This window comes from Harpia harpyja, chromosome 1, assembly GCF_026419915.1.
Source record: "Harpia harpyja isolate bHarHar1 chromosome 1, bHarHar1 primary haplotype, whole genome shotgun sequence".
Classification (NCBI taxonomy): Eukaryota; Metazoa; Chordata; class Aves; order Accipitriformes; family Accipitridae; genus Harpia; species Harpia harpyja.
The window spans coordinates 21,342,746-21,357,791 of NC_068940.1; the positions used below are offsets into that span (position 1 = coordinate 21,342,746).

At 37.9% G+C, this 15,046-nt stretch overlaps 1 protein-coding gene across 5 annotated transcripts in view; it reads left to right on the forward strand.

Moving 5' to 3' along the window:
* Positions 1-15,046, forward strand: part of CDH12 (cadherin 12) — a 394,341-nt gene that overhangs the window by 212,432 nt on the left and 166,863 nt on the right. For all 5 annotated transcript variants that reach the window (XR_008234241.1, XM_052781074.1, XM_052781082.1 and 2 more), the window contains one exon: positions 13,218-13,633. Coding sequence is in view for 4 of the 5 variants with exons in the window: in XM_052781074.1 (XP_052637034.1) it covers positions 13,403-13,633 (231 nt within the window). In the remaining variant the exon portion in view is untranslated. The remainder of the gene's footprint in view (positions 1-13,217; positions 13,634-15,046) is intronic.

A 15,046-nucleotide genomic window follows, 5' to 3' on the forward strand; every position in this document is an offset into this window, starting at 1 on the left:
ACTTTAGCAGATGCTGAGGTATACAGAGTTGCAAGTGGTGAATTGGTGAAAAATTCTCGTTGATCACGTAAGTTTGTTGCATTATGTTTTGTCTGCAAAACCAAAGGAGTAGTAAAGCCAACAGTGGTCGACATAATCTCAAAAGTAAAACTTTACTCAATTTCTAAGTTGCAAGGTTTGGGTTTTAATGCTCTTTAATGCCACAAACCATATAAAAATGTGTATGTGTATCAAAAGGGGTAAAAACAAAGAATTGTTTTACTTCTTTTTGAAATGGAAAATAAGATTCTTCCTGGGGATAAAAACCTCCCAGGAATTTCAAAAGCTCTAACATCAGAGAAAATTTTAGCAAAAGTGAGGCAAAGTCATAAAAGCAGTTCAGTTGGAATTTCTCTAAGCGATAAGCTTTTACTGTCTTTCATTTCATCAGTTGCTTTTAACACCTTCCTAACACGCAGCAAAGCAAATACTTGATTTTATGGTGAATTAATTGTTCACTTTATATTTCTGAATAATCTGTCATAAAATGATGAGAAATAATTTTACCGTCTCTGTTAGAGAAAGGTAGGAAGCTGAGTATGTTTTTAAAGAATATTAGAGACAAAAATGAATTAATTTACAGATTTTTTTATGAAGCTCACTGTGCAAACTGAGCTTTCTTTACTTACATATGAAGATTATCCAGAAAACAATTGTGTCACCAGAAAAAGTTTGTTTATTATGTTTATGATATAGTATGGCCCAAAAGCATTACAATTTAGAGCTTTATATGAAATATCTGCATGTTTATTGCTATTAATTTGTAAGTCTTTTGAGTACAGAGCATATCTTGTTCCTTGAAAGCATTCTAAGGATTTCACCAGGCACTCGAAGTCTGTAGTGGCTCTGAAAAATCAAACTACTTTATTTAGAAGCATAGAACGTACACCTATATTTTGGGCTCCCATGTTAACAAATGCAATTACTAGTAATAATAAATAGAGGCTAATGCATTTATAAAGAAGGAATTGGGAAATTAATTGAAAAGTGGACTATAACCATCTCTAAAATTCCTTGGGACTTGCAAAGGCTACTTTTGTAGGAGGAAGAGAAGAGGGTTTGACAAATGACAGAGTTTATTTTGGCTCACGTACTGGCTTGGCGTGAACAACAAAAGCTGCCTTCATGAAGAGACTTGGTCATAGTGCTTGTGGGTGAGGCTTTGAAACTCCAGAAAACCAGAAAGTACCTGCTGTTAATGAATAGAGCAAGGAAGATTTACCCTCAGTGGAGGGGGACCAGGTTGGGAGGACTTTAACAATCTGGACATGCACAAATCCGTGGGGCCTGATGGGATGCATCTGTGAATGCTGTGAGAGCTGGCTGATGTCATTGCAAGGCCACTCTCAGTTAACTTTGAAAGGTCATGACAATCAGGAGAGGTTCCCGAGGACATCAAATGTCACCTGTATCTTCAAGAAGGGCAAGAAGGAAGATGTGGGGAACTACAGGCCAGTCAGCCTCATCTAAGTCCCTGGGAAAGTAATGAAGCCCTGGAAACCATTTCTAAACCCATGAAAGACAAGAAAGTGGCTGAGAGTAGTCAGTATGGATTTACAAAGGAGAAATCATGCCAAACCGACCTGGTAGCCTTCTATAATGAGGTGACTAGCGTGGGGGATGAGGGGAGAGTAGTGGATGTTGTTTACCTTGACTTTAAAATGGCTTTTCACACTGTCTGGCAAACATCCTCATAGAAAAGCTGATGAAGTAGAGATTAGATAAGCAGACAGTGAGGTGGATCAAAAACTTACAGAATGGCCAGACCATTGGAACAGGTTGCCCTGAGAGGTTGTGGAGTCTCTGTCTGTGGAGAAGTTCAAAACCCAACTGGACATGGTCCTGGGCAACCTGCTGTAGCTGACCCTGACTGAGCTGGGGGGTTGGACTAGATGGACTCCAGAAGTCCCTTCCAACCTCAACCATTCTGTGTTTCTGTGATTCTGTGATGAGCAGAACCACACAGCGGGTCACACTTGACCACATATCAGAAGTTACATTGGGGGGAAATATATGTTTATTTCCACCAAACAGCTCCCTCTGGGGTTTCTTAGTGCAGAGTATTAGCCTCCATTTCTACCTGGACAAAATGTGTATCTATTTGGGCTGTGTCCTCTAGTAAGGTTAATTCACTCATTTTAGGGAAGTATTTGATTTAGGTTGCTCCAGACTATATGTGTCAATCTTTTTACCTTGAGGCCCAAAGGTATTTTTTTAGTACAATAGGACTGTGCCCTTAGCGGTTACAATATATCTGATTGATTGGCTGCAGTCTATAATACTGCAGGTATGACATTATCCTCTCTCTATAATGCTGTTCTTTGTGAGTTCAGCTGAGGTGCAATTTCATCAGGGACTATTTCAGCACTTTGTTTCACTGAGCTTAACCTTAAAAAGGCATTATTGATTTCCTGTCTAAACCACAGTTTTGCAAACTGCAGTAACTAGACAAATTTATGCTTATTATAAAAAATAGAAGAAATATCTGCAATAAACAAGCTGCTCATTACATGTCTTGAACTAAGTTATATAAATCATAAACTACCTATCCACTATACAGTTGCATTTTTACTGTAGCATGGAGGGAGCTCAGGCAAAAGTAGGGGAAAAACTTTGCTTAAATTGCAAACACAAAAGAAAAACAAACCACTGCCTTTTATGAAGATTGAGGACATTGGGTGTAATAGTTTTTGAAAATATGTGCTTTATTTTAGTTAATACTGTTTTATCTGAGTATTAAAATAATTCAAAGCAGCATGTTAGGGGAAAAGCATAATAAGGTGATATGGTTTCTATTCTAAGTTAAATCAGTGCTAACTGAAAGTTGCGTATGACTCTTTTGGACATTTTTGTTTCCAAAAAAAAGTGGTTTTGAAATTGTAAATAAACTCTCAAACATTGATGAGATTTTGCATTTCACAGCATTGTCTGTTTCCTGTATTTTTCGTGATGCTGGGAGATGGGGCATGTATGTACAAACAAGAAAACAGAGACAAAAGGATACTTGCCTTTAGTTTATTAATTTAAACCAGATACTTACATGACTGAAATTATGAAAATATATTCACACCAGTTAAAAGAGACCCACTTGTGAACCATATGGGGAAAAAAGGGGTCAGTGAGAGGAAGCCTCCAATAATTTATGTTGCTCAGTGTGAGTGTTATACAGATGACAAGACCTGTCGCTCTTCTAATATATTATTTTCTTGTCCTTTTAATTTAAAATTTAGAAGGCTAGAAAAGAATCTGAAAGGAAGATTATTTTCACAAATAAGATTTGCGTTTATTTCTCTGGACAAGACAGATAAGGCTGCAGTAGTAAGTGTCACTGAAATGAGCCCTCTATTTCCTCCTGCACCACCTCATCTATTGTCTGCATTGGGCCATAATTACTGAAATTCACAGCAGGCATCTGTTATAAAATTAGTCATTTCATTAGTCTTGAATTTGGGAAATGAACAATCACACACGAGAGACATGAGGATTTATAAAGATGAAAGTCAGGCAAGAATATTGCTTTATCTTTTTGAGAGACTGTACACAAAATGCCTTGTGGTTGCTTTTAACATCTCTGAGTTTAATCACTGACTTAGGTTGGGAACACTTCCACATTGACTGGAGAGTGGAAGGTTTCACTTGAGTGAAAGGTTTCTTGAGAAGACACTAGCTATTCACAGACAGCTCTGATATTTGGTGAGTTTTCATGAAACACATTGGTTCTGAACAACAAAAAACAAATGAAGATTACTTTGGCTGAAGTTATTTTTAGGCGGCTGTACTCTGCAGTTAGAATAGTTGGTGGTGGTCTGAGAGGCTGCTTCAGTTGCTGTGATGACCTTATATTCCCATGCTGTAATGGTGAGCAAAACAAAGAAAACTGTTTTAAAGATTAGGAATAGAAGCTCTAGAGTTACTGTTTCTGATGTTTTAAAACCCATGAAGGATTTTTTTTGTTAGTTCATCAATAATCACAAAAGAGACATAGGCCCATTACAACTGCTGGTCCTAACAGCGTATGTAGGTAGGGTGAGAACAAGTCAAAACAAGTTGTGCAAAGAGATAAATTACTAAGCATAAGGTTTACTGAGTATTGGAGTAAGCCCAGTGTAAACTAGGTGATTCCAGAATATTGAGAAGGCTGAGCTGAATGTTCTCACAGTTAAGAAAATTGATGGGTTATCTCTCAGTCCTGTTGTCTCTGGTATTATCTGTTAATATTCACAAGATTAATGGCTTGAAACTTGCTGGGGAAAACTGCCGTCATTTTTTCCTGAGGAGGGTACCGTCCTCTGAAATTACATAATTCAGTACTGTTAGCACAAATCTATTAACCTTTCAGAAGACCAAAAATGTAACAGTTGGGCTGAAAGTGAAGCTATGGATTTCCATAATCTATTATGGAAAGGAATATTAAGGATAAATACTTCTTAATACTATGGTGAGGGAGACAGAGACATTTAAATTTATTTTATCCAAATTGCAATAATTGGCAATAGGAGACATATTTTCAATTTTAAGTATCTAAGGTTATACACCGAGTTTGTATTAATCAATAATGGTGCCATTATATATACAATACACAAACAAATGCCTGCATGGACTCATTTAATAATATCTACCTTGAGTTAGTTTTGTAATTTAGTATATTTATGTAGTCCTTCTAGCACAAGAAACCATAACGGATTGTATCAAATTTATTATAATCAGAGTCTGACCAACAGCAGAAAGTCTTTTAATAATGGCATCTTAACTAAAGTATGTTTGCAATCTGAAGTAATTGATAGAATTCTTGACAGGTTGGGAAAAACAGAAATACCTTAAGGAATAACAAAATGGTATGTTATAGAGCACATTAAAATGTGCTCACATTCATTTCAGTATCCTGTGTTACTTAAAAAATTATAAATATATTTGAGTTGCAGCCTGAGATTTGTCAGTTCTTCCCTTACATATATTGCTAATGTGTTGAAAGGTTTTGATTCATTTGCCTTTCTCTCCTTTCCCCCATCTCAGGGTATTCATTCAAAAAAAACCATAGAAGGACAGTAGAATGAAGAATGGTTTCCTGGCTGTCCATGCTTTAGCATTGACATTGACAGATTCCTACCAGAAATGAAAATGTTTGTAATTTATCAAAAATAAAGATTCTAGATCATTGACAAAGTAGGTATAGATTCACCATAGTACTTTTCTGAGACAAGACCAACATAACATGATACAAGACAGAATAAAAATAAAATTGATGATGTTACTTCATCATCTGACCATCTTCCTAAAGTAAAGGAAACTTTGTGCTATTTTAAGACAGTTTGTTTCTTAATTTTAACCAAAGATTAAACTGTAGAGCTGCGTTGCGTATTTACAGAGCAGTACTGGCCTGGATTTGAATCTCACCGAACTAAAAATTAATTTTTAATCTGTAGTGAAAATTTCATTTTACCTGAGTTAACTTTCAAAAGTTCAGTGAACTGTGGAGCCTTTCACATTGACTGATTTTTATAATGAAAGATTCAGTCTTTTTTTTTTTTAAAAAATTACCTCCCTGATATTCTTATGCATGTTTGTCAGCTAGACATGATAATTTCCCATGTAGAGGATGATGTCTCAGAGGCTTATATTTAGTCATAAATGATCTCCTGTAAGTATTGCTAATGATGACAGAGCTGACACAATACTTATAAATAGTTGCATATAAAACCAGTTTATGGTTTTGCAGTCACAAAGAATATTTTTATATTGCTTTTTGTCATTACTTTTTCTATAACCCTCAGCATTGTACAGCTATGCTTTTCTGGAAGTATGTATCATTTGATTGTGTTATGTTACCAAAGTCTCTTAAGTAATCACTTTTTTATATGCTAGAAAGGCAATTATTAAAGCATGTCTGTGGAGCTATAATACTTTTATTACTGTAGTGCTTAGCAATGCCAAACATAATTAGACTCCTCTCCGATGTTAGGCACTTCATAAATATGTTTATTGGACACTGGTATAGTATATCACATATTTTTCGTGCTGTAATATGTCTTTGTGGCAACCTTCCTATGAATGTGCTACAAGGGCAGTCATACTCGAAGATCAGGGACGTCATTCTCATCTCACTTTGGTTTTATGCCAGTAAAAACTCAATAGAGTACTCCAGATCCATAGTAGTATCACTCCTGATATCTATAGGCATAACTGACACTAGAATTGAACTCTTAACTCAGTATAGAAAATCAGCTCTGCAAATAACCATTGAATAGAGAGAGGGGGTGTCTTTGGCAGTCAAATCCAAAAATCATAGCCTTAAACTCATATTTTTCTTGCCAAGTTGAATAATTAGTAACTTTATATCAAGCAAAATATTTGACATGAGATACTAGGATTTGGGGGCTTTTGTAATAGAATTTAACAAAAGGAGAGCTAAAGTCATTGCAGGAGAAAGGCAGTCATCTGCTTGTTGTCCAGTAGTTCAGTCAGTACAGTTCTCCTCCAGATGGTGACATATATCTTCCAGAAATACCAAGATTCATCTTCCATTTGTGCATTTTCTACCTATATTTCTCACATTTTATCAGAGTGCTCTCATCACTAAGCTACAGAACATTTGGGGTTGGCATAGGGTATTGGGTTTCTGTTCTTCCTGTTCATCATCAACTTCATATTAACAACTAAAGTAGGGAGTGAGATTCAGGTGTTCAACTTCATGAGGGATTAATCTATATAACTAGAGAGCCATTCTAGGTTTCTGTGCTGGTTTTGGCTGGGGTAGAGTTATTTTTTTTCATAGTAGCTGGTATGGGGCTGTGGTTTGGATTTGTGCTGGAAACAGTGTTGTTAACACAGGGATGGTTTGGTTATCGCTGAGCAGTGCTTACAGAGCGAAGGGCTTTTCTGCTTCTCACCCCACCCCACCAGCGAGGAGGCTGGTGGGGCACAAGAAGTAGAAACACTGATTTTTTTTCTACCCCATGAGAGTTACCTGGGATGGATTCCAGATGTTACACTTGCCAAATGGGGTTTGTGGCTGCAGAGGTGGGATGTGCTCAGTCACTCTGTTGAAACTCTTCCAACTTGTAGGATGGAGAGATTGAGAATTACTCTCCTTGGTAGTTTGAGGTTTCTAATCTGTTTGCTTGTAATCTCCCTCCTAGCTCCCATTTTGATGTTAGCAAGTAGTTCTTACTATAACTAAAAAAGACAAGGTGGAAAAAAGGAAGAATTACTGTTATTTCCAAAGTGTCTAGATAGGTTGTGAAGCTCAAGAAAGTCAAACTCACAAAAAGATATGGACATCTAGAGTCCAATCAAATGGAAATTCTTTAACTAAATACCTTTGAGAATATTAGCCTAACTGATTTGCCTAAGGTCAGAGAAAGAAAACATATCAAGGTGAGAGATGAACTGAGGTTTTCCATATCCTTTTACTGTTCCTTTAACCACAAGATATATCTTCTCAAATGCTTTAGCAGTTAATTTTAATAGATACTGACAGCATAGACTTTTTTTCCTCTTGTTGTATTTTCTTATTTCAAGATATTGCAGAGAAGCGAGGTTAGCCGGTCAGCTATTACACCAGATCCACAGTTATAGATCTTAGCTGGCTTTCCATCTGTCATGGATCAACCATTTTACAGTACTGCCAAGTTTTTTCAAACCTCTTTACGGGTAAGAAGATGGTTGCTCTACATTAGCTGTTGTTTCACATAAGCAAAAGCATTCTCTATGCTGATAGATTTATGATCAAGGTGGCTGCAGAAATGTTCCCACCATTAGTGCATAATGGATACCTTGTCAGTAAGCAATTTGCCTCCATTCACGGGGGTGCAATTATCAGCTTAGCTGGACTGAAGACATGTTTGAGTGCTTCATGGAGCTTTGGTGTTTCTTGCTTGTCTGCATGTGACAGTAGCACATCTGCGGTCTGATCCAAGTAGATGCTTCATACAGATCTGCACTGGTTTTGGCTGGGATAGAGTTAATTTTCTTCATAGTAGCTAGTATGGGGCTGTGGTTTGGATTTGTGCTGGAAACTGTTGACAACACAGGGATGGTTTGGTTATTGCTGAGCAGTGCTTATGCAGAGTCAAGGGCTGTTCTCACCCCACCCCACCAGCGAGGAGGCTGTGGGGGCACAAGAAGTTGGGAGGGGACACAGCTGGGACAGCTGACCCCAACTGACCCAAGGGGTATTCCAGACCGTATGACGTCATGCTCAGCATATAAAGGTGGGGGAAGAAGGAGGAAGGGGAGGACGTTGGGAGTTATGGCATTTGTCTTCCCACGTAACTGCTATGCGTGCTGGAGCTCTGCTTTCCTGGAGATGGCCTGCCCATGGGAAGTAGTGAATGAACTTCTTATCTTGCTTTACTTACACGTGCAGCTTTTAGCTTTCCCTATTAAACTGTCTTTTTCTCAACCCATGAGATTTCTTACTTTTACCCTTCTCATTTTCTCCCTGTCCCACCCCACAGGGGAGTGAGTGAGCGGCTGGGTGGGGCTGAGCTGCCTGCGGGGGTTAAGCCAAGACAAGATCAAAGATCATTTAGAGATTCCTTTGAAAGACTTCTCTAAATCAGGCCTTACGTGCATAAAAGTGATTGCAGGGGATGTACGGCTCTCCTCTTTATAAGGGATAACCTTTGCCAAGCTCGGTGAGGTGATTTGTGTCTGCAGTGGCATGGCTCCCTTTGATTAAGGGTTATTGCAGCAGTAATGGCATGCATCCGTTTTGCTATTCTGAAAACATTCCTTTACTCAGGCTGTTCAGATTAATGGCAGTATAATCCAGGTCAGTATCAAAATTCTTGCAGGAGCACCATTTATACTGTATTTTGTTATTCTCAATAAATAATCTTAGTAGTGATCTTTAGTTCATCGTTTGCATTTCATGAGTTTCTAAGCCTGCAGTTTTGGGGACAGAGTAAATAGGATCAAGATTTCTTAATTATTGTGTTTTAACAGATTGTCCATGCTTGCTGCTGGGTCACTTCGCTTTTTCAAACTAGGGAAATGAATAAATATAATCTTAGTGTATAAAAGCATGCGTGGGGGTAAGTTCATACAGGCTCTCCCTCTGTGGGTCTCTTTATGGGTTAATTAAGTCACGCATAATGGTACTTAAATCCATATAAGATAGTCTGAAGAAATGCCTACCAACAGCTAATCTTGAAAAAAAGCAAGATGTAGGAAAAATCTGACCTTCTGTACTTTCATATTGTATGGGGAAGAGATGCATTGAGGGTGCATGTCTGTGCACAACTTTCTACGTATCTCTTTATGAGCATCAGAGGAAATAATTCCTTAAAAAATGTATGAAATATGGCTAAATGTTCTGACTGGATTTCTAAATCCTTACCTCCTAGCCCTCATAGCAGTTTTCCAGGCAGAGTTATATAAGGATGCTAGATTTAAATGTCTAATGAGCATATGACAACATAAAAACAGTGAGACAGGTTTAGGCATCCTAGCTAGAAGACTAACACATAGCTTAAAAAGAAAATGCAAAACAATAAACACAGACTAAAAGAAAATCAGTCTTAGCCTTTGAATTGCTGTACAAGTTCCAGCTGTGTTATTAAATATATTCTATCAGGCTTCCTCCAAAGCCAGCAATGAAATGCTGGGGAAGAGGAGGTGGTGGTGGGAGACCCTCTGCCTCAGTTTCTTACTGCTCAAGCGTTACGCAGCGGCAAGCTGGGGGGGTTCTCTTGAATGCCGAAGTACTGGGCTCTCAAATATCGGTCTTCTAATTGTTGAGCTTTAAATTAAAAAAAAAAAGAAAATTATTCATGGTGAACACTTGTACAGCTGATGAGGGCATCTGTGCTGCCATCCTGTACTGCAACAGCTATTAGCCTCCCATTTTTCTCTGACCCTCCCATTCATCAGCTTTTTGAAGCTGTAGGGAATGAAGCAAGCACTGGCATTGCTCTTTCCTGACTCTGCATCATGCGTTCTGGAAGGCAGTCTGGGAGACCAACAGAGAAGGGGTTAAAGTGCTCTGTGTTTTGCACTTGGTTACTAACTGTCCAGCCAAGGGGGAATTGTTCTCCTTTCACCGAAGTCCTTCAATCTCTTTGCATTACTTTTGGTGCCATATAACGTTTTAAAAGCTCCCTGACTGACAGACATGGCCGGAGGCAGAGCTCTGCTGGGAGAACTGTAATGTACAGAGCCTCCTCGGCAAAGAGCAGTGGTATAGCAGTTAAATTGAATACAGCATGATTTGGGGGTTTATGAAGCAGTGCAGACTATCCCACCACTTTTTCATGTTGTTTATTTCCAGCTCCCATCTATGGCTGGGCAATTCAAAAGGATACTTTGAGTTCTTTGTTTGATATTTTTTTTTTTTTTTGCTATGCTTCATGGTTACTATGATTTTGCCATAAAAACTAGGCATGAACCCTGCAACTGTGGGTCAAGAGAAGTACAGGAGTTTGGAAGTCTTGGAACTGAATTATGGATGACCACAGTCTGAACCTGGTGTTTTATACCGTTGAATGCGTTGAAGAGAGAAGCACAAAAAGTCACATGAACTGTTAAGTAAAACAAGCTGTTAATAGAAATGCATACCAAATAAAATGAGTGCAGTTCTCTCATGTGGTAGGGTCCTGTCTTAAAGTTTCTTTGCTGGAATAAAAACCATAGAATACAAATGATACTGCAGGTGGGAAGTTTGTACCCATTGTCTCTAAGAATATTTTGCTCTAGATGAAAAAAATTGAAATGTCTTGAGCACAACTTAGAAAAACTATTTTTTTAAGGATCATGAGCAGGTAGGAGTTCTTCTCTCATTTTTAATCCTTTCTGAAGCTAGAATTAAAACACTCACTCGCACTAGATACCTTTTCACCACATTTTTTACTGTCTTTTTTATTAAGACCTAAAACATAGCCTTTCTAATCAGAACAGAAAATCTTTCCCTAAATTTAGAATGGGAAGTGCAGTTATTTTTCTAGGGTGGTTTTTGTCTTCAAAACTTGTTAGATTTTCCTGGCTTCCAGTTATAAATCCTTTCTATTTAGATACTTCAGCATGTACCCAACAAATAAGAATTTCTATGTTATTTATTGTTATGGATAGTAATAATATTATTCTTAAGGAAAATATAACCTTTGGCAGTGTTTGAAAATGAAATATATATGTGGTTAGGTACTTTACTGTTTCTTCTTTTCTGAGGTCCATATCGCATCATTGATTTTTAAGTAGAACTCTTTATTGATTTGGTAGAAACTTCTGCTTAAAAATCAATGACACAATATGGCCCTAACAAAGTGGTGAATTCCATAGTGATATAAATTGTATTTTTGTTTTTAAAATGTAAAATGCATCCATCTTAAATCCTACAAGCAGTATTTCTTGTACCTGACAACCAGCAGACCATAGAGTAGGCTGGCACTTCTTTCCTAGGTTGCAGGTCTTAATGAGACAAGATTATTAGTTTATTCTTAAGTCTTCAATCCACAGTGGGATTTAAAATTTGTTAGCATAGAACTGTGGTTTATGGAAATGTTAGTTATCAGAAAACAGCTTCGATCCCCTTCTATTCAAGTTAGTGCAACATGCAGCCTGCCAGTCATCCACCCCTAATGAAAAGCAGCCACGGAAGGGAAAGTGTATTTGTTAAACAGATGTCCTGGGCCCCATGAAAGTGTGAGGGTTCAGTTTTAACACCTGCATCAGGGCCAGCATAGGCAAGGATAGCTTCATGAAAGCCATTAAGCCATTCTCTCTATTAAAAGAAAGATCAATCGCTTGGAAGAGTGGGGAAAAATAAACACTGAAGTCTTCATGTTGCCTCAGTACTTACTGCTGCCCACCTGAAAATGAACGTAGATCGTGTATGGTTGTTTATTGTCTAATTCTACATTCTAGAATAGCTCCATTTGTTTCAGCATGGATTCCATAGCTTTAGCAGTCTTCACGGTGTCTTTACTGGGGGCTGGGTCACAGCATTTTTAGGTGGTGTGAGTGCTCATTTTCACCAGCTTTTATTGCTGCTGAATTTGGTGCAAAGTTGCAAATGACAGCTAGAGCTACATTTTATTGAACCTGTTTCATATGCCATAATATTTAAATATTTACATCCCTAATATTTAAACATTTACATCCTTTAGCACTGTCATCTTATTAATTGCAGACAATGAATCAGACCATTTCATAAATACAAAAAAAAAGCACCTCTGTTAATTATACTGTGGTTAGAAAACACAGTATATTTTCCTATCTGTCTTTCTGTTAAAATGGTCTGTGCTGGTATAAACAGAGCAATGTGAGAGCATAACAATTCCTTTAGTTTGTTTTTTTTTTTCTTCTTTGCTGATGGCATTTGGCTGCTACAAGGATCACCACGGTTTTAATTGTCACCTTGATGTGATAGTTCTGTCTCAGCCTTGTAGTTAGTTAGCACTGATTTATTTTTAATCTGTGTACCTGGCATTTGTCAGTATAAATGAGTATCATTGCCTGATCTTACTGGCTTCTGTGTTGTTTCATTTTCTACGCTGACTGCAATTCTACCATTTTCTCCAGATACCAGGACTGCATTTTTTAATGTACTTTACAGTAGTCCTGAAGAACAACACAGCTATCATTTTGATACAAGGCTTGTTGTGAGAAGAGAATGCCAGTCATAGGCTTCCTATTGTGTGTTGGTGGCTTTGCGGTATTTAGCTGTATAGGCACTATTTCCCATTTTTTTATTTCCCGTGGAATTCATACAAATCTATCCTCCAGAGTCCAAGGTTCAGTATAAACTTTGTCCAAGTCCACCCATAGACAGAAGGGGATGCTTCTGGCAGAGACAAGCAAAGCATTCCTGCTCTGGACAGTAGGATTTGAGAGTGGGTGCTCTCTTCTCCAATATTTTCTATGTAAATCCGGCGTGAATATTTTTGACATCACTGACGGGTAACGGTTTTGTCCAGTAACTGGGTCATAAAGCAAAGGCTATGGGCCTGTCCTCAGACAGACACAAAGATAATGCTAAGCAGAGCAAGAATAAGCTATTCCTGTAATAACTGTACAATGTTCTAGAGCAGCTCAGTGCTACAATCAAAATAGCAATCTCTTTTAAAACTGTGATTCCTAATCTTTTTCTCTGTCTCTGGAAACTAACTAGGTGTGAGAATTTTGATGAACGCTTCAATGTAATTTTATGTAATTTGATGTTGCCATGTAAATCTCTTTTATAGGTCCCTTTAGATGGAATTTAATGCGGCAAAAACCTTGTCATCAGAAGGATTAATGCCTGCATTAGCATTTCTGCAATAAAATCAGAAGCTAAGTGGTGGAGGCCACAGACACCTCAAACCTGGATTCCTCTGCTCTGCATTAAGTGCTGGAGTTTTTATTACTTGCTGTAGGGAAGCCGTTGCCAATGCTTACAAGGAACTGCTTATCCCTGCTTCTCTGGGTCCTGTTTGATGGAGGTCTCCTAACGCCACTGCATCCACAACCGCAACAGACTTTAGAAGCAGAGCCAAGAGAAAATGTTGTCCCAGTGCCAGGGAGGAGGTCATCTGCCCAGCGAGTCAAACGAGGCTGGGTGTGGAATCAATTTTTTGTGCTGGAGGAGTACATGGGCTCCGAACCTCAGTATGTGGGAAAGGTAAATTTTTACTCTTTCTTTAAAAGTTGAAATGACACAGACAAATAGTGAAATGTGCTATAAATGTGTACCTGTTTCTGGTGGGCCAAATCTTCAACTGACAGTAGTTCCCCCTGTTCATCCCCTTCACCGTTCAGCCTCTCATATAGCCACTATAGATGTTACTATTATTTTTAGTGCACAAGTTTATAACATTTACTTTCTATCTTTGTGTGTTTGTCTTATTTTCTTATCCTTGGCTTTGGACTGAAACAAAAACACTGTGAGTTCTGAGATAAGTTTGTGGCGCACGACTAACTTTAATTGAATCTACTGTAATAGCATACTTGATTTGTAGCAACAAATGTCAGACAGATATCAGAGATAAGACTTAAACCAGAAATCTCTAGCCCAGAATGCACAGTCATTGCTGTGATTGGTATGGTTACTCCAAGTCAGTTTTCAGCTAACGAAGATACCTGCTTTTTGCTCTGTAATCTTATGCCTCGGTATCATTTGCTTTTATTTCTGATTGTTCAGATTGTTTTCAAGTTTTTCGAATATGTTTTATTGCTTCATAATTCAAACTCTTGCATTATAGTTATTATACCCTGTGTGCAGACATGCACACTCACACATGCAGACAATTTATGCAAGTCTCTCATTATATGAACACAGGGTTTGTAATAGGGCGTAAGTAATTTTATAGCCAACTGTTCAAGGGGTGTGGGGGGTGAATTTAGATAATAGAATTTTCAGAAAGAAAAGCTGAAACGACCTGAAAAAAATAGTAGCACAGTATATAATTGGTTGCTATGTATAATTTCCCGTTTAAGTAAAGGCCCTTACTCAAATGAAAATAAGAGGTCAGGGATTCATTTCCTGGGCCCCAAATGCCACTTCCCTAGACAGTGAGGTTCAAATTCACCTACCATAAAAATGAGGCATCACACTTCGGTTTTTACTTTAATACCATGCTTTAACTTTTTTTAATGTAAAAGTTGAGAATGTGGTGCTTTTTTCTAAATATAAATAAAATTCACAGAAAACTAATTTTCCTTCCTAGCCCTCCAGGAAACTGTTCTGAGTAGAGGATGTATAAATAAAACAGCAAAAGACTACATGTTGTTTGCTAGATGATTTGACAAACCAGCCAAAAATATACTTAGATATTACACATGTAGGCATTAGTGTTAAGCACTAAAACTTACTAGTCAAAACAGTTTACAAAGCAGTATGTTTATATCACAAAGATAATGAGTTTGTTTTACAGTCTGAAGAGAGGGGGATCACATAATGAAAAATTACACCTTTGTGACACCCAGTTGATAAAAATTACACTTTCTCTAAGACATATCTTTCTTCTGGCCACTCGCTAAAGATACAAATGAGGACTGTAATCACATTCGATGCTGTGGCACAGGCAACGTGATT